Below are 27073 nucleotides of genomic sequence, written 5' to 3'. Positions count from 1 at the left end.
GAAGACTGGTTTAAATTAACTCAAACAAAAGATGCATTAAGCCAGTATTAACAACCGTCACTTTTCAGTAAGTTAGTGTGATTGATTTCTGAGATCAAAACATGTTTCACTCTTACAACTAAACCATAAAAGGACATTAATAGCATCCTCTGAAAAAAGCCAAATTTCACTGAAGAAACATCTGTGAGAAGCAGGAAAAATCAACGTATAATCTGACATTGCAAACTTGACAGGAAAAATCTCAGGGTCTTTAGAGAACACCACAAAACAATACAGATAAGACTCTTTAATAGCAGCTTTGAGAGATTATCTAAAACAATCACTGGTGTCTTGAGTAAGACTTATTTGTTACAAGAGGTAGTCTAATATTTGTGTTTAAATTGACCATAGAAGTCTTTGAGACATTCACTTGTTATTGCTGTAAATGGCTCTGATTTGAAAGATTAAGACTACCAATATCCAAATATTTTACTCGCAAAATTAACTTTTTTATTTAAATAGGTGATAAAAACCAATATCAGCTTAGTAGTTACATGCTGAACTGTTCAATATGCGGAGACTTCACAATCCATGATCCATAGCCATACTGCTCTAGGTAGCTTTTCAGCAAATGTTTAGCTTCCTGGTAGAGTGCTGACTTAATCTAAAGAGAAACAAAAGTTAAAAAAATGTTACAGATGGCCTCAAGATTTGCCCTTTTTAATATATTGTGCCAGTAGGGCATTCCATAGCAAAACTTGATTTTGAAAGATGCCTGTGACACCAGTGTTCATTGAATGCGAAACAAGAAATGCAGCAGATTGGGCAAAGGGAAAAACAGGATTTGACTGATTATAAGAAACAGGGTATGCTTTTATGTACTGGAAAAGGAAATTTTTTTTTGGTAAAATCAATGTCATGATTATCAACATCAGTTTAATTACTCACTCTCTAAACCATGCTAATATTTAGCTACGTATCGCATGAATCTAAAAACAGGTAAAATTACAGCTGTAGCTTTGACACCATTGAAAAGGTTTAGTATAATATCTAAATTAACAATTATAGAAATAAAGTGTAGCCAATGCTGACAAAACTGGTCATAACGTATGTTAGAAAAGCAAATTCTATGTGCACCTTCACGGAAAAAAGAGAAAATATGTATCTTGTCTCAGTAAAAAAATAGAAAGGACTAAGGTACAAAAATGGTTGAATGCCTGGAGGGCATAAACCTAACCGTCTGAAATGAGATTAGATATTCTGCTTCTCAGCATGTCTATGAACGAGCTAGCTTTCCCCAGCAACTTTACAGCAGGATAGGAATTTAATGTCAATATGCTCCTCATTATGAGTAGTCTATTTCATAGGGGGGAGGGGAAGACAGTTACCTTAGCATCACAGTTCCAAAATACACCTAGTAAGAACAGCATTCTTTCTTCAATTAGTGCTCCCTCAGCGTTCTCAGCCCAAGGAACATAAGATCATACTCAGTCCCAAATTCTGATGTTGAATTATCACCTTCTCCCCCACTTCTGTTGATATCCCTTTCCCACCAGAGTATTCCCTGGGAGAACAGGGCCTGTACTTACAAAAAATAAGCGTCTCTCTAGTGCTAAGAGTGGAACAAAAGTCTGCAGAACTTTCCAATGTCAATATCAAGCTAGCCATTGTGAGGAAATGGTTGGCAGCCATTTGTGGATGGAGATCAAATGTGAAAGTTTTAACCCAAAAGATATTTCTCAATTTGTAACCTTAAAGAACAGTTTTGTATGGACTTCCTAACATTAACCTGAACAATAATTCAAGTTCCAGCAACTATCAAGGCAATTTTGTAAGTCCTGCAGAATTTCAGTATAATTAATAGTTCATGGATTTCTGTTATGGGGTGTATTGGGCCCTCAGAGGCCCCCTGCTGGAGGCCTCGTGGTCCTACCACACTCCGCCCCAGAAGCAGCCAATCAGAAAATAACAGGCTCAGTTAAAAGGGCTGAGCAGATCAGTTCCTGGCTGGGACCAGAAGGGATAAGACAGAAAGATTCTCCAGGCAAGGAGGCCTGGAGGAGACCCTGCGCAAACAGGGAACAAGACAAATAGAAGCCAAGGACTGTAACCTAAGGTAACAGGACTGAGTGGGAAGCAGCCAAGGAACAGCAGCAGCAACCAGGTAGAGGAAGCAGTACATGGTTGCTGTCTATAGGGTTCCTGGGTTGGGACCCAGAGAAATTAGCAGGTCCAGGTCCCCCCACCAGCCACTGGAGCCATGGCCTAAACCCCAGGGAGGAGAAAATTCTTGGGCTTTTTAATCCAGAGTAAGGGACTGGAAGTTATAAACAGGCCTAGGGATGGGGCTGAAGACCATGAAGAGGGCCAACCATTCGTTGAACCTTTGTTACCCTGGAAGGGGACTCAAGTTAGGAAGTGACTTGGGTTGAGAGCTGGGAAACCACAGAATGGCTAAAGACAGTCTCTAGGGAGAAAGCCCTGGGGGCAGTGCTCTATAACAAGGCAGGGACAGATAAAGCTAGCCCAGAAGGGGTGAAATTTAAGCCCAGAGACAGGACTGCAGATAATGACAAGGGCACAGTGATTGGCCCTGTTGGACCTTTGTTTCCCCGGAAGGGATTCCTTCATGCATGTTGACTGTGTGTGACTTGACCGGAGGGCTGGGCCACTGAAGACCCATCTGACGTGGTTAACAGCTGGCAGGAGGCACCAGAAGCAGAGAGAGTGAGTGTGCAGGTTTGCACACGACTGATAGGAGGCACTTACGAGGAGTGAGTGAAGTTGTGACAGGGGCCACTTACAAATAATCAGTTTGCAAGCCTTTGAGACAAAGGTCATTACTGCTGTAAGAAATGCTCAACCATTCACATAACATCTCCAGCATACTAGAAATCTTTCTTTGCCAGCTATCTGCACCTTGAAAGCGACCATTAAAATGGCATTTACTGTTTTTCCTTTAACTAGTCTTACCTTTGCTTCATGATATGTACTAGCTTCAAGCAAATCGCTTCTTTTCGCTTCCTTAGAAACCAGTTTGAAACGATTTAACATTGCAGCCTTGCAAAGACGGCTTGCCATTGAAGTGCCACTTTTGAATGGTGAACTAAAGTTGAGGGGGGACAAGCAATGAGACAAATAAAGAAATTTGTTATTCAATTCAGTTTCTATTTGCTCCAGCTACCACATTTGAAATTAAGATTATCTGTTTCAAACTACATAAGTGATATGTTCTCCACTTATAGCAGAAATGAACAAAGATAATGGAATCAAGAAGTATAAACCTCCATAATTACAGCTATTGGAAGGTTGGCAAAATCTTTTCAATCCTGTAGTTTACCAGATCAGAGATACCACTGGTTTTAGTCAAACTATTGCGTATACTCAGCCTCTTCAAGGTTGTACTGCTGATGGGAGATAAAGGAGAGAAAAAAGAGTCTTAATTTCAATAAAGGAGGACTACTTAATTTCATATGTTGGTGCTTCACTGATAATCTTGCTTCTTAAACTGTGTCGAATTGTAGGAAGGATGCGGTTAGTTTAGACTAATAGATTCTAAAGCAAGAAGGGACCACTATGATCATCTAATCTAGTCTTAACTCCAGCATAACATAGGTTATAGGAGTTAATTAATTCATGTTTGAACTAGACTAGAGCATATCTTTTAGATAATCATCCACACAAAAAACATTTTCAGTGATGGAGAATCCACCACAACCCTTGTACTGGAGCATAAGCTTTCGTGGATGAATACCCACTTCGTCAGACGCATGGGTCTACTGATGAAGTGGGTATCCACCCACGAAAGCTTATGCTCCAATACGTCTGTTAGTCTATAAATTGCCACAGGACTCTGTCGCTTTTTACAGATCCAGACTAACACGGCTACCCCTCTGATACTCCACAACCCTTGGTAAATTGTCCCAATGATTAACTACCCTTCATGTTATAAATTGTGTCCTGTTTCCAGTTTGAATTAGCATGGCTTCAAGTTCCAGCCACTGGATCTTGTTATACCTTTTGTCTTTGGCAATCCCGCGGGCCAGATCCAAAGCCCTGACGGGACGGATCTGGCCCACGGGCCGTAGTTTGCCCACCCCTGTCATAGATAAAGGGAGAAGGAAGAAGGTTGCCCCTGGTTCAAATGGAAGTCTCATGGCAGTCTTTAAGTACCAGGTTGGGGTCTTTAATCTGGGGCAGAGATTTCCCCAAACCCTTAATAAACTCAGGATGACACCAGCTGAGCAAATATGGAGAACCCTTCTACTGGGGGATGAAAAGTTGATACTGCAGCCAAATGGACCTCAACTGAGCTAACAGCCTAATTGTTTTATATCCACAGGTAATTCAGGAAGACAGAATTGCACAGATTCAGGCACAAGATGGAGGTGACACCACCAATGGAAGAAACTCACAGAATAGCAGAGAAATATGGGTTAACTCCCTTATAGTGTTGAGTAACACCTGTTGCACTTCCACAGAGCAGGAGGATTCTAATCCAGTGAACCATCAAGGAAACATATCCTGAGGCAGAGAACCTCTAGGTTGGGATGAAACGCACAACCCCCATCCTGGGAGATGAGAGAAGGGATGGTCGGAAGCTTGAACGGCAGTTCAGTAGAAACCTGAAGCAGATAAAGCTCCCAAACCGGTTTCAGCCAGGTTGGTACTATAAGGATAGCTCTGGCTTTGCCCTTCCTGATCTTGCTCATCACCCTTAGTGGTGTTGGAAGAAACCCATATAGCAGACTCTTCTTCCAAGATACAAGGAAGAGTGGTGGCTCAGATCCCATCTTGAGCAAAATAAAGGATGGTTCTTGTTCCTGGAGATGGTGAAGAGATCCACTTCTGGCAGTCTCCATCTTCGGAATGTACTATGGAGAATTTGAGAGTCTAGCTCCCATTAATAGTCCTGGCAGAAGCATCTGCTGAGAATAATTCACTGTGGCGTTCCGAACACATGGGAGGTAGGACAACGGAAATTTGGATCTGATGAACTACACACTTCATCACATTTCATTTTGCTTGTCCCTGCTTGTTGACACAGAACATGCAGTGCATGTTATCCATCAGAACCCTGATTTATTTACCTTGATGAAGGGTAGGAAATGAAAGTAGGCATTCCTGAGTGCCCTGAGTTCCAACAGATTGTTGTGGAAACTGGCTTCTTGAGGTGTCCATCTGCTCTGAGTCATGAGGGCACTGAAGTGAGCTCCCCATCCCATGATGCATCTGATGTCATAGTTACTGATGGGGCTGGGTGACAGAAAGGAATGCCTGCACAGACATTGAGTGGATCTTTTCCCCAGTCTAGGGAGTTCTTTATTTGGAGAGAAATCGTCTCATGCCTGCCCAAAGTGCCTCTGGCTAGCAAACAGGTTGTTTTGAGCCAATCCTAGAAGCAGCAGAGGCATACCTTTTCATGATTGGTCACAAAAGTACAAACTGCTAGAGGCTCCAGTTGCAGTTTTAATCAGGTTTGAGAATCAAGGTCTCCTCGGTAAATGAGCTACCAGTATTACCATCGCCTGTTCTCGTTTTATTTTCTGGACCACCTTTCTCAGTAACAAAGAGTGGAAACTTGTAAAATAGGCCCTGTGGCAAGAAGGCATCTGCTCCCGTAGTTCTGGGGTGTGCCTCCTTTATGAAGTAATTGTCTCTTTGCGTTCGTATGATTTGTGAAGGATGGATGAAGTGAGGCCGAACATCTGTACAATGAGACTGAAAACCTCCTAAATCAGGCACCTCTTGGAGTTGCTGTCTCTGTCTTCCTTTTGGTTCAGGTCCCCTTTGATGTGGAAAGGAGGAACTGTTCTGCCTACTTCATTATTTTCATTGCTTCCATATGTAGTGTCAGACTCCTAGTCCCCTCTTGGTTTATATATGTGTCCAGTGTCATATTGTCTGATTGAACCGGCACGTGGTTTCCCCCTAAGGTGGGCCGGAACCTTTGCAGAGCTAGCTTGACCACTCTCAGATTTATGAGGTTTATGCTGTGAGCCTTTTCCTCCCTGCTCAAGAGGCCCTGGATGTTTGGGTCTCCAAGTGAGCTCTCCAGCCCTCCATGCTGACATTGTTTGCAAAGGTCTGGAAGGCAGATGGGAACAGCTTTACAGACGTTATCATGGGCTGATCACAACTGTTAGGAGTTGAAGACCTCCGTTGGAACCAGTGTTCCCTCTAATTTTTCCCACTCATGTGTGGAATGAATTTTGTTATGTGCACCAATACGGAGGTGATCATATCGGTGCACATAACAAAATTCATGTGCCAGGGCCGAGGGGTTTGGAGTATGGGAGGGGGCTCAGGGCTCTGGCAGAGGGTTGCGGTGCAGGGGTGCAAGGGCACCGGCTGGGGGTGCAGGCTCTGGGTTGGGGCCAGGGATGAGGGGCTCAGGGCTGGGGTAGAGGTGCAGGGGTGTGAGGGACTCCAGCTGGGAGTGCGGGCTCTGGGGTGGAGCCGGGGATGAGGGGCTCAGGGCTGGGGCAGAAGTTTGAGATGAGGGGGAGGGCTCTGGCTGGGGGTGCAGGCTGATGATCTGGGGCTAAGGAAGAGAGAGAGAACTCCCCCCAGCTCTCCCCACAGCAGCAGCACCTGGGAAAGAGAGCGCCCCTCCCCCAGGCCAGGGCTGGGTTCAGGAAGGGGCACTGGGGCTGGATTTGGGGTGAGGCCGCCCAGGTTCGGGGCCGGGCCATGCCACCCTGGCTGGATTCGGGCTGGGGTAGGGGTGCTGCAGCAGGTCTGGGCTGAGGCACAGTTGGCTGGGGGGCTGCGCTGGCTGTGGCAGGTTGGGGGCCTGGCTAGGTTGGGGCTGGGGGAAGGGCGCCCCCACCCCAACTGCTGCAAGTCCCCGGGAGGGTTCCCTGAGCACCTGCGTGGCGCTAAATAGGGTGCCACATGGCCATGCAGCTTATAGGGAACTTAGGTTGGAACCTTGCATGTGTTCCAGAAAGGGGTCCTACAACTTGAGCATGAAAGTTTGAAGACTTCTGAGGCGTCACTGTTCCCAAGGAATGATTCCCTATGCACGACACCAGAAGTGCGAATAGTTGGAGACATAGTGCTATGGTAAGCCTCCTGCAGTTCTGGAGCAAGAAAATAAATTCCTGGATGGAACCAGAGGACTTTCCTTGGCATTGATGAAGATCTGTGCCTGAAGAAAATTCAAAGTCCAAGATGTGACCATTTCCACAGTTGACTGCAATGGAGCTCTGATCAGGATGTCATCCAGGAAGGGGAACAGGTGAGCCCTGCAATCTGAGCATGGCAATTATCACTGCCACCATCTTTGCTGAGTACAGTCTAAAAGGGAGTGTTCAGTATTGATGTTTCCTGCTGTAGTCGAACCTCAGAAGCCTGTGATGGCACAGTCTCTTGGGGACATGGATACATGCATCCGTTAGATCTACTGAAGTCAAGAAGTCCCATGTTCCCACCCCAAGACAGGGATAAGAATGGCAGCACTGGAGGGAGGCATATGCAATCTTTGTCAGAGTGGATTGTGGGGGTGGGAATGGTGAAGTCCCTCTGGAATTTATCTCAGATGTGGATTCCACTGTTTTCTATTGGGGAATTATTGTCCTTACACTAGTACCTTTGAGGACAAGAAGTGAAATGTCTGAAGGCTGGTGTATATTCTTTCCTGAAAGCCCTTAGTGGGAAAGGGAGCGACTGTTTGGATTTTGCTGAATTGTCAGCCACCACCTTATCCAGCGTCTCCAAAAAAAGAAGGAGCCTGTAAACTTGGCCCTGCTTAGAGTATCTAGCTTCCAGAGCCAGAGGTGGCCCCTGGCTAATAAAATGGAAGCCATGGCTTGGGCTGAGAACCTCATTGCATTCTTTGAGGCATCAGCTATGAACACTGTTAGGGAGACTCTTCTTTTTAGGGAGACTTTTCTAAAGTGAAGCCAAAGTCAGGGTGATCTCAGTCCTTAAAGGCTTTGAGATCTTCTAGCCAGGAAAGAGATGCTCCTGCAAAACCTCCAAGGATGCTCAAAGGGTGGGGAAAGAAGCTTCAAAGCCCTTATGAGAGTGGCCTCCATTGCACTATCCCTAAGTTTCTTAGTGTAGCACTCTCCTTCTAAGGGAATAACCACATCCCAAACAAGGGATGCTACAGCAGTACCCACCTTTGGTGTCTCAGCAATAGAGCCCTTTGATTTTTGAATGTTATAGAGTAGAAGTTGCTCTTGTTAATATACTTGCCCTAGTCAGCCTTGTCCCTTTCATCTCTAATCACTTCCTCGAAGGAGGAATGAAGGGGTATTGCAGCAGCTTTAGGGGGAGGGGGAGGGTTTTGAGTGGAGAAATTTACTCTGAGGCTTACTTAGGGGAGCCTACTCAGGTTTCAGAGCCAAACAGCTCACCTTCAGCAGAGACACTGCACTACAGCAGAGGCTCGGGGAAGTTAATCCCCATGGGGTTAATATACCCAGGGAGAAGGAGGAATGCAGAGAAGGGAGAATGTGCTGCCCACTGCCCAAGAAACTGAGCAACAAAGTTAAAATAGAAGGAGGAAGAGGAGGAGCAAAAGAAACTGCTGCTAAGGCAGAGAATCCGTCAGCAAATGGAAGCAGAGGGGACGTGGCCAAAACACTGATCCACTTCTCTGAGATGCAGAGAGGCGCGAGCAGGCCAGATGTCCAGAACTGTGGGAGACACTTCTGCAGCCCAGTAATACAGCCTCCCTACTCCTCCTTGATATAGCCGTTTATGCATTCAAAGATCACATTAGCCCTTCTGGCCATAGCATCATAGGAGCTCACGCTCAACAGATTATCCTGGAAGCAGAGACTCTGAAAAGGACATGAGGTAGGATACAGGATGCGGCTCTCTAAGTGTAGTCTGCATTCACATTTAGCAGTAATAAGATAAATATTCTTTGCTTGTGCCCAGTTTACAAAGAGATCCAACTGGCTCTTTATCAGGGACTTGTTCTCTTCATTATTTACCACTCCCCCAATTTTTGGGTCATTTGCAAACTTTGATCAGTTATGATTTTATGTTTTCTTCTAGGTCACTAACAAAAAAACTGTTAAAAACATAGGACCAAGAACCAATCCCTGTGGGACCTCACTAGGAACACACCTGCTTGAGGATTCCCCATTCACAATTACATTTTGAGACTAGCCAATGTTTAATCCATTTAGTTTGTGCCATATTGATTTTGTTTCACTCTAGTTTCTTAAATAAAGAGTCATGCAGATACCAAGTCAAGTGCTTGACAGAAGTCTGCATATATTACCTTAACGCTATTACCTTTATTGATCTAAGTAGTAATTTCACCAAAGAAAAGAGCAAGTTAGTTTAACCAGAGCTATTTTTCATAAAACCACGATGACTGAGAATTAGAGGGTAATAAACAGAAAATCTGCACTTAAAGTCATCCCAGTTAACGTTGTTTCGTTGCTGATCAATTAGAGAACATGATTGTTTAAAGTTGCACAATGCTCCCTTATAACATTGTTTGGCAGCCACCTGCTTTGTTCACTGCTTGCAGAAAGAGAAGCCCGTTGGAGCTAGCTGGTGGGGGCTTGGAAACAGGGTGGACTGGAAGCCCTCTTATCAGCTACCTTAAGTTTCCTGTGTAGCAGCTGCCCAGCAGGCTATGAATTGCCAGGCAGTTCAGCTGTCCCTCCCCCCACTGCTGTGTGCTGCTCCTGCCCTCTGCCTTGGAGCTGCTCCCGGGAGCCTCCTGCTTGCTGTGTGCGCGCGCTAATGTCAGGGTGTCCCCTTCCGCCTCCCCCCCCCACTCCTGTACCTAATCTCCACAGAGAAGTGGGGGGACACAACAGGGCTCAGGAAGGAGGGAGCTTGCTGGCAGCAGCTGCTATCTCAACTTGCTGATATACTTAAAAAGGCAATGTACTTAGAGTGGGGTCAGCATTCTTAAAGGGGCAATGTGTGTCTCTCTCTCACACACACACGGTATGTGTGTCTGTCTCTCTGCCATGCTGTCTCCCCTCCCTCCATTCATGCTGCCTTGTAGAGTGTGAGGCTACATTAACAACGTGATAACCCTTGATGATCCAGCAGAGTGCTAGTTAATCATTTAGCAGCAAAGCATTCCCTAGGAAATATCCCACCCTCTTACTTCACCACCTCAACCAAGCTTCATAATCATCATTGCTGTGTACAGTATTAAATTGTTTAAAACGTATAGTGTGTGTGTGTGTACACACACACACACACACACACAGAAAGAGAGAGAGAGAGAGAGAGAGAGAGAGAGAGAGAGAGAGACACTCGTCTGGTGAAAAAAACTTCTCTACAACCTAATCCCCCCCATTTACATTAATTCTTATGGGGAAATTGGATTCGCTTAACATTGTTTCGCTTAAAGTAGCATTTTTCAGGAACGTAACTACAACATTAACTGAGGAGTTACTGTAATTAGAGTCCTGGATCAACTGCTCTATTATTTTGCTCAGAATCAGTGTCAGGCTGGCAGGCCTATAATTACCCCCGGTTGTCCCATCTACCCTTTTTAAATACTGGCACAACATTAGCTTTCTCCAGTCTTCTGGAATCTCCCTAAAGTTGCAATATTGATTAAAAAAAAAAAAAATCAGCATTCATGGTCCAGCAAGCTCCTGGCCAGCTCTTTTAAAACTCCTGGATGCAAGTTATCTGAACCTGCTGATTTAGTTGCTGCTGCCTAACATCCTCCTGACTTACTATCGGAATAGAAAGCATTTCATCATCATACAGGGTTTGTCTTCACTACAGTGTTATGTCAAGGTAAAACTAGAGTTGTACCCCAACCACTCATATGCACATACACAATTCTCTGGCTCAAGGTAAGTGATGCTTTAAGCTCCAGCTAGCTGGCCAAGGTGGGGGCACGTGTGCTGTTTGAAGCTCAAATGCTGCTCACCCTGGATCTGATCAGCTGCTAATCAAATCACTATTGCTTGAACATTTTGCAGGGTAGTCACTCACTACCCTCTGAAGAAGTGAGGTTCTTACCCACGAAAGCTTATGCTCCCAATACTTCTGTTAGTCTTAAAGGTGCCACAGGACCCTCTGTTGCTTTTTACAGATTCAGACTAACACGGCTACCCCTCTGATACTTGTCACCTGAGTGAGTAACTTGAGTGTACTAACTTGTCACAGTTGAGAACTTGTCATTTACTCTATAATACTGTGGCCTAAAACCAGAACTGTTTGAGAGTTATAATAAATTACTTAGACAGGCACAAACATACACAGAGTAATCAGGCTCACCACTAATTTTAACACAGTATAAAGATTCTAACCTTTCAGTGATTTTCCCATTGAAACCATCCACAACTTCCAATGAAGTGTCCCCTTGTGACCAATTCACACTAAGAGATCTGTGCTCCAAGTCTATCTGAACTGGATGTGTAGCAGTCACCAAACTAATATGAGGTCTGTTGACCAGGTAAAACATGGGAAGCTTTGATGTGAGCGCATCATCAACACGTTGTTTTATAGCTATTTCTAGTCCTCTTGTATCACTGCAGTTTCCATCCCCTAAAAAAAACAAAAAACAAACAAAAAAAACCACCCTACACAGGCACATCACTGTAAGCAGAAATATTAGAATACAGATAAATTGTGACCAGATTTTCAAGGGAGCTCAGAACCCAGAAGGTTCAATTGTTCCAGGTTGAATTATTACTCTTAACTGTTACTAAAGCTGTTTTTAAAGCTGAAACTAAGTCTGCAGAACAGCATCATCATTGGCAACACAAGCTTTTGCTCAACTTCATCTGCAACAAGTACCATATTTGTTTTGATAGGATACCTTCTCTATAGAGAGGCTCAATTTATCTTTGGTGTCTTTGCTCAAGATGCCAATTAAAATGCAAGTTATGATGGTGTTTTATTTTTGATATAGAAAGTCAGCCTTTGCACTCTCATCTCTGGAGTTACTCTAAATTTTAACTTATTCCAGGAATTTAACAGAAGCATTTGGTTCATCAGATTTGAATTTAGGCTATGTCTACACTGTAACTTGTGTCAGTATAGCGTATGTCGCTGAGGGGTGAGAATTACACGCCGCCTCCCCGAACGACATAAATTATACTGACCTAAGTGTTGGTGTGGACACAGCTATGTCAGCAGGAGAGCTTCTCCAGCCAACATAGCTACCACTGTTCACAGGCGCTGGAGTAATTTAAGTTGACTGGAGAGCTCTCTCCCATTGGCTTAGAGCATCTGCACTAGCAGCGCCACAGTGGTGCAGTTGTGAGCTCTGTAGCATAGTCATAGCCTTTGACTTTTCTGGGCTTTGAAGTACATACTTCCATCAAGGACTAAACTGGCACCCAGGGGTACATATTGTCTGGAGAGTTCCTGTATATAGGAAAGTTGAAGAAAGAATCTGGAATGCATTAATCTAAACATTAAAAAAGTCAGAACATAAAAGTAATTTAAAAAAGCAGTATGAGTGACCGTGTCCACATTCTGTATGAATGACAGGAACAGGCATACAATTAAGTACTAGGAGAGAGTCGGGGGGGGGGGGGGGCGGGGGAAAGGGGGGAAAGAGACTTTGTGCCTCCTCAAACTGCTTCCAAAACTGTATTCCATATATATCATCACAGGAAAAGTCACCACAACTGTTAAAATCTGGGGAATTGATCTACATGTAAACTAATTTAAAAACTACTTGGGACAATATCATGTTACTTCCAGCAATTCCATTTCACCTATTTCAGTTGCATAGCCAAATACTACTGTAGGAATTCAGGAAGGCCATTCACTGCCATCAAAATTGATTGCCATATGAGGGCAAAAAAAAAAATCTTACTCTTGTCTTGGCAGTTACTATTTCCCAGCATAAAATCTATTGCCAACTAGTTAATTTAGAGGTACCTTTAATCTTTAAAAGGAGGAAGTAAGATGATTTACAAAGGTTTTTCTTTAACTAGTTTTAGTATAAATGATGAGTTTGATGACATTTTTCATAATACCCCTACAAATTCAACAGAAAATGTTTAAGTTTTTTGACCGGCTCTACTTTGTACTGTCTAATTACCGGACTGTATAGTTGGGAGTTTTCATATATGCAAGTTATCATTTAAATAATCTGAATTTAAATGGTCACCACATCCTTTGTAACAACATCTTATTTTTAAACACAGAATAACTGCATGTGTGGCAAACCAACAAAACCCAGGAAATTTAGAATTAATGTATGGTGACAGAGAGGGTAATCTGACAGAGTAAAGAACATATTCTAATCTCAAAGAAGTTAAACCTCAATTTTAAGTATAAATATATTTATATTTAATTTCTTTTTTAAAACAAAGTATAGAAAACGCAAAACAAATTTTAAAATAAAGCATTATATTCCACTTGGTTAGAATTTTTATTAATGTAACCAGAATGAAATACCACAGCTGAAAGTTAGGGCATAAGCAATAATTGTTTTATATCAGTAAAGGAAGGCTTACCAACAAGTATACTGCTGATGTAAACTGGCTGAATGAAGTGACTTAGCAATGCTCCCTGGACACCCAGCACTTCCCATCTGGTTAATTTGTCACTAGCTGACATGCTGTTTACTCTGTTAGCAGCTTCAGTGGGACAATAAACAGTTAGGTAAATCTTGCCTTCCACAGCAAGATGGAGACTAAGCTCTTCATTAGCTTCAAATGCAGATATAGATTTTGGATTGAGACGTCTAAAATAAAGATTACAGAAAAGCCAATGAAGTCCAACAAAAATATTTTCTTTAAAAAACATATAATAAATAAATAAATAAATAAATAAATAAATAAATAAATAAAAGACAGCCAAGAAACAAAATTAACAGGCACTGTTAGTTACTTTTCAAGGTTTAAAATTGCCAAAATCTGCATATGCTGCCAAATGACTTCATTACTAGATTGCTAGGTCAATATTTTCTAGATGCAATGCAAAAATCACAGAACTCATTCTTCCACAACCGAAAAAAGAAGAAAAACCCTCCAAATGGAGTGTCCAAAACATAAAAGGTTTAATATGATGACTTTTAAGCTACTTTCCTATAAATAACTATATTACTTACTATTCAAATTGACCAGAGGAACCAGTAATTCAGCCTAATAAGTCTCAAAATCCTAAACATCACTAGTCATGCAAAATTGAAATTCTACTGCAAGTAGCAGAGGGGTAGCCGTGTTAGTCTGAATCTGTAAAAATTCAAACTGGACAGTCACTACGCAAGAGGATAAATGGACACAAGTCAGATATCAGGAATGGCAATATACAAAAACCTGTAGGAGAACACTTCAACCTCCCTGGCCACACAATAGCAGATGTAAAGGTAGCCATCTTACAGCAAAAAAACTTCAGGACCAGACTCCAAAGAGAAACTGCTGAGCTCCAGTTCATTTGCAAATTTGACACCATCAGATCAGGATTAAACAAAGACTGTGAATGGCTATCCAACTACAGAAGCAGTTTCTCCTCCCTTGGTGTTCACACCTCAACTGCTAGCAGAGCACCTCACCCTCCCTGATTGAACTAACCTCGTTATCTCCATACTGATTTATACCTGCCTCTGGAGATTTCCATTACTTGCATCTGAAGAAGTGAGGTTCTTACCCACGAAAGCTTATGCTCCCAATACTTCTGTTAGTCTTAAAGGTGCCACAGGACCCTCTGTTGCTTTTTACTGCAAGTAGGCTACTATTGCTGCATTATGCATCTGACTACAAGTTATCTGGAGGCTATGCTTGCCACATGAAAGCAGATGCAAACTTGTCATTCTCATTTGAGACAACAGCCAAGAAACCTTCACACTCCAACATATTTGAAGAAAACAGATGTAACATTGGCTAAGTATGCTATGTTCCCTCTTAGTGGCTATTCCAAACAGAAAAGAGCTTAGTAATGCTCTTAGCTTAGAGAGTTCCTCAGGCAGCAGAAGCCTGTCACTTTGGGCGAAAGGTCCTGCGTTCTGTCCCAGCCAGACAACCTATGGTGTGGCAGATATGCAGGGGCGCTAATTGCAGGCAGCACTGCTCAACTACCATTTATCTTAATTTCTTCTCAGAAAAGCACACTAAAACCTGCTAATTAAGGGACAGGTTTTGCCAACATAGGAATACTTACATAAGTGTCCAACATGCATAAGCGTGGCAGAAACTTTAAAATAAAAGGCCATCCCACATGGTTTGTTGGGGTATTTACTATTGCAGCAAACAAAACTTCCTATACTTAAATACGCTATTCAAAGCGCCCCCATGCTGACAGGATTTGGGACAAAAGCCATCTGCTCGTACCTAAGTAATCTTGTGCCTCAAGATCAAGATACCTCAAAAATATTGTCAAAGAGCACCAAATGGCACAGATTTCAACCAGAAGCTCAAACTATTGTTTACAAGGAAGGAGAGGTTACTCACCTTGTGTAATAACTTGAGTTCTTTGAGGTGTATCTCACTTGGGATGCTCCACTCCAGGTGCGCATGCACCCTGCATCTTTAATCCGCGATTTTTGGTAGCGCCCATTTCGTCCATGCATGCATCCTCATACCCATACTGAGACTCTATAGGACTGCATCGGCATGCTGCCCTCAGTTCCTTCTCTACCACAAAGTCTGACAGAGGAAACACCAAAGCACGGGGGGCAGAGCTCGGTAGTGGAGCAGCCACAAGGGCACACATCTCGAAGAAATCCACAAAGTGAGTATCCTCCTCTTCAAGTAATTTCCTTGTGGGGGCTCCACTTCAGGTGACTCCCTAGAAGTCTATTCTAACTTTAGCTTGAAAGGACTATTCTAAACTCCAAGAATTTCTGATAGTATGAGCAGTCAACATTATATTCCAGCAACAACCGTCTTAAGTACCATGGTCGAGTAATACGTCATACAATGAAAACAGTTCTTTTCTAGTCATACTACACAATTTTAGTGTGTACATATAAAAGGAAAAGCTCCAAAATACGCATTTGTCAGTCCATTAGTTACAGAATTAAGCTATTTTTCAACACAGTTCTACCAAATAAACCCCAAAACTCAGCTTTTCCATACCATCTGATTTATAGTCCTGCTATGTATGCTCCTCACTATGATGCAGATTAATTTATTCTCAATGGAAGATTTAAGTATCTTATTACATCTCTGAATAAGCATCTGTTAGATCTGAAGACTCAAATACTTACAATTGTGACTTTATCTGAGCAGATCCTTTTGGCAACTGATTCATGTAGAGAAAAATATTTATATTTTGTTTTAAACTGAGTAGGCTTGATGCTGGTTCCATACAAAATATGGATTTGTCCATCATAATAGGATTTTTACTGTAGAATAACAAAAGCTGCCTGTAAAAATACCTAAAACAAAGCGTTATAGATCAAGAAATGCTGAAATATGCAGACTTTTAAAGACTTAGCATATTTGTATAAAAAACTAAATTCATTTTAAGCCGCTGAGCATTTACACACAACTAATTTATTCAGCACATCTCTAAAATCTGAATAAATAATCTAGTAAAGAAACCTGAAATACTATATATAAGGCTTCTGACTTGTTTTTAATCCATAGACATCAATAAAACACCATTCAATACAAAAAAGAAATTGGTGACTACCCAAACACTGGAAAAACACCAAGAACAGGTACTTATATCTAAGGCAGGGGTAGGCAACCTATTGCACGCATGCCAAAGGTGGCACGTGAGCTGATTTCAGTGGCACTCACACTGCCTGGGTCCTGGCCACCGGTCCGGGGGGCTCTGCATTTTAATTTAATTTTGAGTGAAGCTTCTTAAAAACATTTTAAAAACCTTATTTACTTTACATACAACAATAGTTTAGTAATATATTACAGACTTATAGAAAGACCTTGTAAAAACGTTAAAATGTATTACTGGCACACAAAACCTTAAATTAGAGTGAATAAATGAAGACTCAGCACACCACTTCTGAACGGTTGCCGACCCCTGATCTAAGGGCTTGTCTACACAGAGCAGCAATGCAGACGATAGGGGTGTGATTTCTAAAGCATACTAATGCCGCACATTGACTGGCCCGTGTAGACCCTGCTAGTGTACAGTAAAGGCTCTCTAATTAACTTTTACCTAGTACTGTTTGCAACAATACTATGTTAAAGTGCACTAGGGAACATCAGAGATTATTCAGAGTAAATACTACTGTAATGAGTAATGGTCTTTAATACACTACATACAGAGAAAAAACTCCTACAGCCCCAATTTTTGGACAGCACCATAAAATTCAAAAATTGCTAAAAAAATAAAGTTAATAAACCCCCAAAACAGTAGCCCTAACTATATAAAACTACTATTCACAAAATGCATTGCCATAAATATTTAGCTTAATCAAAATGGTTGTCTGCAGTTCTTGTAGTTTACGTACTCATCTTCTTACCTAAGCAGAGAGCGTCTTGCAGTAACAGCAGCATGAGTGTCATGCAACACTCTCCCATCATGATGAATGCACTGACTGTAATTGAATTCTCCTGTGCCAAGAGCTACAACTTCATACTGTCCAGCTAAAAAGAAAAAGTAGTTAACAAGTAGTTTCATTTGATTGAAGGATCCCATCTTTTTAAAGCAACTGCTTTTAAAGGAGGAATTAAAAGGATTCCATTTTTGATTAGAGTACAAAAGGGGAGAAAAAAGGAGAGTGTTTTAGTCTAATGAGGCCACACATTTAATTATTGGTGGAAACTTGATTGGTAAATGAAAATAAATACCTCTTTACGATAAGAGTTTAGAGCATATTTTAAAAACATTTCATCACACACCTGTGGAACACTATCCTTTTAAAGTCCTGGTATATCACTGACCCTGTAAGTCCTTGACAAATTGTAAGCTGAAGGGAATAACTGAGAAGAATTCAGAACTCTGCTCTTCTGGGAGGGAGAGAAGTAGTTTTTACTCAGTTTCCAGAGAGACATCAGAAGAAACAGTTTGGGGGGACTTTTAAAATCTTGTGAGAGACAGATGACGCTGATGACTCTCTTAACTGCTTTAACTCGGACTGCTAAGTGACAGCAAGATAAATGCATCAATGCAGTTGCACCAACATTGTCTACCTCAAGGCACAGAAAAAAAAGACCTACGGCTCAGTGAGTGTACCAATGGTGCAGATGGCTTAGGCACTAACTGAAGTACGAGGCAGGGGAAGACAAAAGGATGGTATTGTACTTTGTGTACAGAGATGAATTTGAACTCCGTTCAATACAGTTGGACCTTACAGTTGTCTCGCTGAACCTCACCTCCAAGGGTTTTCATTAAATGCTCAAATACCTCTCTTCTCCTCCAATCTCCTTGGCTACCCTTTCAGTGTGTATCATCTCCCTTTCCCTCTGTTGCTGCCCCTCAGAGCTTCATCCAGAGTTTGTTAATTTTGCAGTGACAATTCAAGCCTGTTTCACCACTTTGGCTTCCTTAATACCACATCCACAGCCATCTGGGTGATGTCTCCTTCAGGATGTACCATCAGTTTAAGATCAATAGGATAAGACCAAAGCTCATCTTTTCCCTTCCCTTCTCCATATTGGCAGGACTCCACCATCCTCTCCATTCCTCAAGTTGGCATCTTTGCAGTATATCTCGCTCTCCCTTTATTTCACCCCACTACTCAATCTTTTTTGCCTTACTACTTTTCCCTCCTCTCCTTGCCTCCCCAAAAAGATTCTTTTCTTTTTCCTCTCCATCTCTGAAAACCCATTTACATCCTGTTAATCCCCCTTTTAAGATTATTGTAACTGCTCCTCTCTAACCTAGATGATGTCAACATTGCTCTCCCCCATTACAGATACAATCCCAGCAAACCTTTCACCCCTAACTCCCTGACCATGTTGTTAAAAGATGGTAACACCAGAGTTTAGAAGTACGCCCTAGGGTCCAACACTGTAGCAGGAAGATAAAGCACATGAGAATTCTATCCATCCTCTTCCATGCATTGCAAATGACATCAGTTGAGCAGAATGAGGGAACCCCCAAAGATGGAAAAAAGACCACTGGAAAGCAACCCAAATATGGCACCTCACATGCTGATTATTGTCAAAAGTAACATTTTTAAATACACAAAAGTCAGTCTATTCTTTCATATACAAATCTAGCTACAGTGTTCTACATCTTCAGGACCTCTTGGCTAGCTAACAATAATGGTGTGACACTATACCTCAGGGGAGCGCCTTGCAACCCCCCATATTCATCATTTGAATATAATTGTGATATTTCATTTAAGCATGCCATGTGAGGTATCATGGTTATGATCTGCTGAAACTCACTGTTCCATCTAACTATGTATATCATTAATGCATATGAAGTTATGAGAATTGTGTTGTATGATTGTCACTAAAATATGCTGAGGGTTTGGGAAGCACCCAGATACTAGCTCCCCAAAAACAATAGCCTGGGGGATAACCAACACCTGAGTGGGTGCTGAACAACCATCACAACAGCCATTGTCCAGCAAGGGAGCTACAATGCAATGACTCACTTACCCAAGGCCACACCAGGGGAACTGCTCAACCTTGCTCTAGTGACTCAGCAATGCCCACCAGACATGCCTGACTTGTGTTCTCCATGCACATGGACTACAGGTATAAAACAGAACACAGTGGCCCCATGCATTTGCCTTTTCTCCTCCCACTACTTACGCTGCAAGCAACAAGAACGCTCAGAAGGCTGAAGACTCCAACAGAGGAGATTGGCCCAGGTTTAAGAGACAAACCTGTATACTAAGGACTTTAAGATCCAGTGGGGTGAGAACATTGCTTGACCTAAATGCTGTCTAGCATGATAAGGGTTAAGGTTTAGACTGTGTGCTTATATTTTCTTTTGGTAACCACTCTGACTTTTTGCCTATCATTTATAATCACTTAAAATCTGTCTTTTGTAATCAACCAACTTGTTTTAATGTTTATCTTTACCAATGAGTTTGCCTGAAGTGTTTGGTAAATCTGCTAAGGTTTACAAAGGCTGGTGTGTATCTACTTTCCATTGATGAAGTGGTGAACCAATTAATAAACTTGCATTGCTCAAGAAAGGGTCTTGAGCAGTGCAAGATGGTATATTCCTGAGGTACAAAGCTGGAAGCTGGGGGGATCTGGGTGGTTCGTCTCTCTGTGTGATTCATGAGTGGCTCTGGGAACATTCATGCAATCTAGATGGGTGTGGGGCACCACATGCGGTTGTGCTGTGTGATGACAGTGTCTGGAGGTGGAGAGTTAAGGGGGCACAGCAGTCCCACAAATGGGGATCCCATCACAAATGGTACTTTATTTGGTGATATCCTTGAAAGTCACTGTAGGCTGCATCTACTGCAGAACATGGCCTATGATTTCAAAAGAGCATATATAGCTATCTGCATTTTCTGTACTGTAACTTTGGTCCAGTGAGTGTGCTCCAATTACTTCACATTAGAATTTACTTCAATTATAGTCCATGCCCCAGAAGGCTTATCTGTTCTGCGCTTGTATAGCACCTAGAACAACAGGAGTCCCTGTTTTGGACTGGGAATCTAGGTGCTTGAATGACTGACTGACTGAATAATGTAAAGCTTTCAACTATGAAATGTGTTATCCTGAGAAGCAACCCTTTAATTTCATTTAGAGAACTCCCAGTGAAACGCATATAACAAAACAAATAACTCGTTGCGATTATCCTCTGAAAGTTCAAAATGAAAAGTAAGCCTGAACAAGTGAGATTATGCAGCAGTTTCAACCCCAACAATCTTGAAAAGGCTTGCATCTTTCAACTTTTCTGGTGAAGGCTAACACAATGGAATGCTTTCCATTTCAATGCGTACAAACAGATTTGTAATATCCTTATAAGGGAAGTACAATAATGTTCTGTTTTGTATAGATGATTTTCTGGCATGTCAAAAGAAGTAGGGTTTGCTGGTTATGGGATTTATTAGGCTACTATACTTGTTAATCTACATTGCTATATTATGCTCAATACCCCTTTTTGTATATGCACCCTACAAATACAAAAGTTTTTTCGTACAAGTACACTGAACATCAAAACAGACTTGCCTTTTTCAATTATAAAAGCAGCCAATGAATTGCTACAACTCTGGTACTCAGGATATTTGGCAGTCAGCCTGTTAAATGTTTCCCTGACAGCTCGTGAAAATTTTTCATACACAAGATGCCTTCTCTCTAGTGAAGAAAATAATTAAAAAAAAAAAAAGACAATAGAAACCAGCAAAATACAAGTTTGTAGGAAAAAATAGAACAAAGCAATGTCAAACACTCAGATGAGCTACAAAACTGAACATATGATAAAGTCATTCAATACATTCACTAATCCATACTAAATAATGCCAACAGGCATTTTTGAATTAAAAAATTAAAAATGCATATGAAAATTTGAGAATAAGAAAACTCAAGCAAGTTAGGCTAGTATGCTCCCTAGATGCAATCTATTAGACACAGCCTTTTATATCTTGAGGACAGAAATGTTAATTCTAACTCCGCCACTGACTCACTGTTTGACTTTAAGCAAGTTCATCTGTGTATTTATCCATCTATATGACAGGTACACCAATCTTACCTCAGACACTGGGAGATTAGTGTCACTAAAGCAGAGACATCCCTGCATGAACCAGGTAGTAATATTTTTCTATATATCATTAAGTTGGCAGGAATGAATACCAAATACAACTCTGTAAAGACATCTGTTAGCTTTCCAATTTAATTTTCGGGGGTGGGGGGGGAGGGAATGGATTTCCTACCATAAGGCATCTTTGAAATGTATGTTGATTCAGCTGAAACTATGGGTTCTGCAGGAATCCGGGGAGGACCTGTAAATTTAATTAAGAAAGTTTCAACATTTAAGACTTTAAAACATTCATTGTCATTTAGTGTTTCTAGCAGTAGACTAGTTCAATTCTAGTTAAAAGTCCCAAAATAAAGGTTGCTGGAAACAGTTTTTTCAAGTTACATAAATAGAAATTGGAAGGCCCTCAAACAGCCAGGATAATTTAAAATTCACACTTTGCCATCTGTCAATTGTTTTATCATTGAACAAAAATAAGCTACTTCCCAATTAATTTAGTTTCCCTAAATTAGTCCACATTCTATAAAGTACTGCTCTCTTTCAAAGCTATAGCAGGTAAGACAGAAGATTATTAATAAAGTCCCTGTCTCAAAAAAACAGGAGATTAATGTTGTGATAACTGAATTCTTCAGAAAGCAGTGACTTAGTGCAATAGGACTTTCAATAAAAAAAGTCTCAGACTATGAACAAAATTTAAAATTACTTTTTACTGGAAAGAATAGCTGTAATAATGTGGAAGACTCTACAAAAAAGAAACTGCTTAAAGGGTTAACTTCCTTATTGCTTTCTCCCCTTTAGATGGCAGGAACCTTGAAAGTAGCATTTAAAAATACAAGAGCAGGAAAGGGAAAATTTAAGGATTGCAAACTGATTAACTCTGCTGGAAGGATTCATTGGAATGGGAAGAGACACACTGATGCAGGAGTGTTTAGTCAAAGCTACTCTAGACATTTATTTTTAAAAATACTTTTATTGTAGAGATGTTACTGGAATATTTACCTGAACTTTCAAAAACCTTTGGTGCTGTATCGTCCAACTGGAGTAGCTCATCAAGAGCCAGTTTTGCTGCATTTGATTTAGACTCCTTTTTATTTTGCCCCAATCCTATCTTATATTGAACTCCATCCACCACTGCACAAAAAGCAAAGTAAGCCCCCAAGACGTTGCCTAGAAAAAGAAGCCATATACAGTTAGAAGTTTATTTTAATGTATTCATTAGCTTTATGCATTTATAATTATGGAAGATCAGATGAATATAAGGCCAAGATATTTTAACAAATCCAAACTACTTTTTACATCTACAAGAATTATATTTTATACTTACATTTCACCTTTCATCCAAGATTCATAAATAGATTTACACACATTAATGAAAAGCCCAATTTTTCAGAGGTGCTAGGCATTTCATTTTAGTGCCTTCACTTAGGTGCCTTTCATTTTAGTGGAAACTATGGCCATTCGACGCTTCTGTAAAATGAGGCTATTTTTCTACTTCTCAGTAGTGATGTGATGTTTAGGACCTGAGCTTCAGAGAGAGAAATTAAGAGTAAAATTTTCAAGAACACCTAGACTCAGGAGCCTGTGTTCCATTTTCAAAAGTGATAGAGGAGCCTAAATCCTATAGCCTTTCAATCAGACTAAGTCTCCTAAGTGCCCAAGTCACCTCTGAAAAAGGGGGCTTACATTAATGGTAAAACGTCCAATAATATATTTCCCAACATCAAAGTCTGTCAGAAAACAGAATTCCAGTTTCCCCAATATCTCAGCTTTCCTCTTGGGTTAGTTTAACAGACATTACTTCCTAGTAGGCAGAGAGCCTAATGAAAACAAGACCTTTGAAAGGTCAGGTTCCATCTCTTTTTGCATTGTACTGCACATGACAGGACAACCTCCTGTCATTGCCATGGTTTGATCTGTTAACCAAGGTAGCCTTGGGTGGACACGGATCTGTCACTGACTGGTTCACTTTCTCCCCAGTCCCACCATATCTGATTCAGTCTGGGAGATTCAACTGAATAGCACTGAAAAGGCATTACACTCCCCATACAGATGCAGGTCCACTGTGACCAAATATCAACCTGAAGCACCCCAAAACATGTAAGTAGAGAGGATGCAAATTACACATCAGGAAATGAGTATGTTCAAGGTTGCATAACAACAACTCATATTTGGTACAAATTTAGCAGGCCAAGTTGCTTATAAGAATGACTGCCTATAGGTATGTCTACACCGCAATTAAAAACCCACAGCTGGCCCATGCCAGCTGACTTGGGCTTGTGGGTCTCAGGCTAAGGATCTGTTTAACTGTGATGCAGACATTTGAGTGCAGGCTGCAGCCTAAGCTCTGGGACCCTCCCACCTTGAGCCTGAACATCTGCACCGCAATTAAACAGCCCCTTAGCCCGAGCCTGAGTCAGCTGGCATGAGTATCTAACTGCAGTGCAGACATATACTATAAGAACGAATTGTCTAAAAAGTACCTGAAAAAAGCATTCAAAGACCAGCGTGAGAGCATTTTCTATAATTGATTTTGTAGTGATCACATTAACCACTGATTGGATTACACGAAGGCATGATATAGGCATAGTAAAAATAGCTGTTAATACTACATACAGTGTAACCAACATTTAAAAAAAAATTAGTTTCTGTATCAGCCAGTCACACCAAGTGCATGCAGAGCAAATTCATGAGGCAACAAGGACATTTTCTCTTAAAACCAGAAATATTTACCTGTTGTAACAGTTTCCTTCAAATCTAGTTGCACACGCTGCATTTGTGCAAATTGATGCAAGGCAGATACTGGGTTTATCTCCCCACGTTTATATTTTAGTATAAACTCCTTTGGTATTTTCTTTGGAAGAAGTGAAGTGATTGGAGGTGGATGGGCTGCTTTGGAACATAGCAAGTCTGAAACATGACCTAAAATATATTGGTTAAATTAAGATGTTAGTGTGTAGTAAGCTAAAAGCAATATATAAAAGTAAAATGAAAGTGTGAGAATAATATTGCTGCATCTCAACAAAGGCTACCTGGAAGATTAAGCAATTTGCATTTTATTCTAATTGAAGAGGTTGTAAGTAGTTTTGGTAACCCTGTAAATGTTAGTGACTGCCCCTTTAAAGGCACTCGGGCTTGTTCCTTGACTAGTAAATCTGATAGTCTCTGAAGTCAAACCCAGTCACATGTAAGCCCAGAACCAAAGGCCATAATTTCCAAGAATACAAGTACTTCCAAAGATTATCTGATTTAACAGATCAAAATCTATTTCATGGCATACAAAAATAGCAGAAGCACAAGCCATAGTTCTTTACTACAGTATCACAAAGGGCAATAGAGTTTTTGCCTCATGCTGTGGGCCCTCAGGTCCATTTTAACTGAGTATGCAGGTGCTTAGGATACAGCACTGGTGTTACCCTGTATCTACACTAGAAAAAAGACTGGACTTTAGCATGGGTTATCTTAGACTGATCTAAACTTGATTACTTTTCCTAAGCAAGACACTGCCCAATTATCCAAGTATGTTTTGAGCTTTAAGCACAGGAGAAACATTTTTCTCCAAAAAGTCACAAAAATGTTATTACGTTCAGTTCACAAATACACATAAGCACCTGCCACATGAAATAAACGCTGCATCTAAATTATACAGAATAAGAGTTCCTCTTCAGTTATAATAAACATATTGATAGACAAAAGACTCAGAAATAAGACTACCTGCTAAAATCTTGAACTCCCTCATTTGAAAGTTACATGTGCGGGGGTCAGAGAATTTGTTACTATCAAACAAAACTGTAGTTAAAATTCGCAGCTTTTTCTACAAAAGATAATGCACACAAAGCCTGTTATATACATGTTGGTGCACTTTATACGAAGTGCTGTGTACACATTATAGACCTGATGAAAGAATAAACTCTAGATGGGCAGACCCTTGCACCCACATGGATCCTCAACCGCAGGTTCAAGGTAGAAGTTGCCCTAAAACAAGAGAGATGGGGACGAAGGCAGAAAGCAGATTAGTCAGATGAGAGGTAGCATTAGCTTAGTGGGCTGTAAGGATGAGGATTCTACACCTCTCTTTTACAGAAAAGCTATTTCTGAAAAAGTGTTTGTAGTTATACAAGTTTATTATGATGAAAATTCCCTGTACTTCCACCTGTAGAGTCACCCAGTTTATACACACAAATTCCATGGATGTTACATGTGATGTTAAATCTGAATAGGTTGCATCTCTTTAGTTACACCACTGCTGGATAATAATTAAGAAACAGTCAAATAATATGTTTACTGACATGTACAAGTAAAGAGGAAAAAGATCAAAATTAGTTAAAGTTAATAGTTCTAACCTTTTATTTGCCCTCAATATCTTATTTTTTTAAATTGGTAAGTAAAATATTTTTTGGTAAAAGGCAAGTAGATGGCATGTCTAGGCAGGTTAATTTTCATTACAATTTTGCAAAGCCATTTGTACTAGTGTTGAAAGGCCATTCCTAGAAGAAAATCAACTTAATAAATGTAAAGACAATACCTGTGATTTGTGTCACCTTATGTGCTGAATTTGGCATGTTGTAATTTTCAGAAGGTGAAAACATCAGGCCCATATTCACAGGGTGTGGAGATGGCTGAGGAGGGACTTGAGGAGGCGGTTCAGTGGGCAAGTTCTTTTTTAGCATCTGAGCAAAACTGGGTACTCTGGAACTTCGAAACCAGTCATTGTTGCTAGCCATTTTTCCATCTACCTACAAGCCAAATTTAGCCAACAGGTATTTTTAAGGCTGTTGAACATTAGCATAACATAGCAAATCTAGACAATTTCCCCACAAATTAGTTTTACATGTTTCACGGCTCCTGATTCTTTCTGCTAATAAATGAAGTTACTAAATTTGAAAGCACACTAATAATAGTTGAGACCCAAACTTACAGATGGGGGGGGAAACAGAACATGGGGAGAGAATGGCAATGCTAACAGTCAGCTAAGAACTTTGTCCCCTTCCTTGCAACCACAATCTGAAAGGCAATTGCCCCGCTGAGTCCCAGGTGCCCTAGATCAATAGTCATAAACCAGGAGTCCAGGGCCCCATAGAGGGCCACAAGCAGATTTCAGGGGGGCCTCCAAGCAGGGCCAGCATTAGATTCACTGGGGCCCAGGGCAGAAAGCCAAAGCCCCACCGCATGGAGCTGAAGCCAGGTCCCTGAGCCCCACCACCCAGGGCTGAAGCTGAGGCCTGAGCAATGTAGCTTTGTGGGGGCCCAGACAATTGCCCTGCTTGCTACCCCCTAATGCTGGTCCTGGCTTTTATATGCAGAAAACTAATTATGTGGCACAGGTGGGCGGTGGAGTTTTTATAGCATGTTGGAGGATGGGGGGGTTCAGAGGTAACAAAAAGGTTGAGAACCCCTTCCCTAGATTACAAGAGCAATGGAAGCAGAAACTCCAGCACGGCTGCCCAGGCTCAGCAAAGTAGAGCCCCACGTGGCTAGCTTTCACGCTGGTTCAGGCTCTAGCCCCTTTGGGTCAGGCAAACGGGACGGGAAGGCTCCTTCGTCCCACTGTCCGGCAGGCGCCGGGGCGGGCCAGGCTCCCCACGGGAAGGGATCCCAGCCTGAC

At 41.4% G+C, this 27073-nt stretch overlaps 1 protein-coding gene across 1 annotated transcript; it reads right to left on the bottom strand.

Annotated features, from left to right (window-relative positions):
• Positions 1 to 529: 529 nt before the first annotated feature.
• On the bottom strand, positions 530 to 26192 carry ADAD1 (adenosine deaminase domain containing 1). Its single transcript, XM_065405448.1, has 11 exons — positions 25994 to 26192; positions 24202 to 24390; positions 22471 to 22638; positions 21647 to 21715; positions 20946 to 21071; positions 17321 to 17444; positions 16097 to 16267; positions 13404 to 13633; positions 11238 to 11475; positions 2953 to 3085; positions 530 to 643 (listed from the first exon to the last, which is right to left on the bottom strand). Exons 1-11 carry the CDS (start codon positions 26190 to 26192, stop codon positions 530 to 532), a joined length of 1761 nt encoding a protein of 586 aa, XP_065261520.1.
• Between the last annotated feature and the right edge of the window lie 881 nt (positions 26193 to 27073).

This window comes from Emys orbicularis, chromosome 5, assembly GCF_028017835.1.
Source record: "Emys orbicularis isolate rEmyOrb1 chromosome 5, rEmyOrb1.hap1, whole genome shotgun sequence".
Lineage (NCBI taxonomy): Eukaryota > Metazoa > Chordata > Testudines > Emydidae > Emys > Emys orbicularis.
The sequence above is the reverse complement of the archived record's forward strand: the minus strand, read 5'-3'. Positions and strand labels throughout refer to the sequence as shown.

What these genes read in the sequence shown, in the direction of transcription:
- ADAD1 (XM_065405448.1), bottom strand. Translation starts at nt 26,192, where the DNA reads ATGGCTAGCAACAATGACTGGTTTCGAAGTTCCAGAGTACCCAGTTTT. An exon ending in TAAGGTGACACAAATCACAG is followed by an intron (nt 24,391 to 25,993) that starts GTATTGTCTTTA and finishes AATATATTTTAG; the next exon opens with GTCATGTTTCAGACTTGCTA. An exon ending in GCAAGACGCTCTCTGCTTAG is followed by an intron (nt 16,268 to 17,320) that starts GTAAGAAGATGA and finishes GCTTTGTTTTAG; the next exon opens with GTATTTTTACAGGCAGCTTT.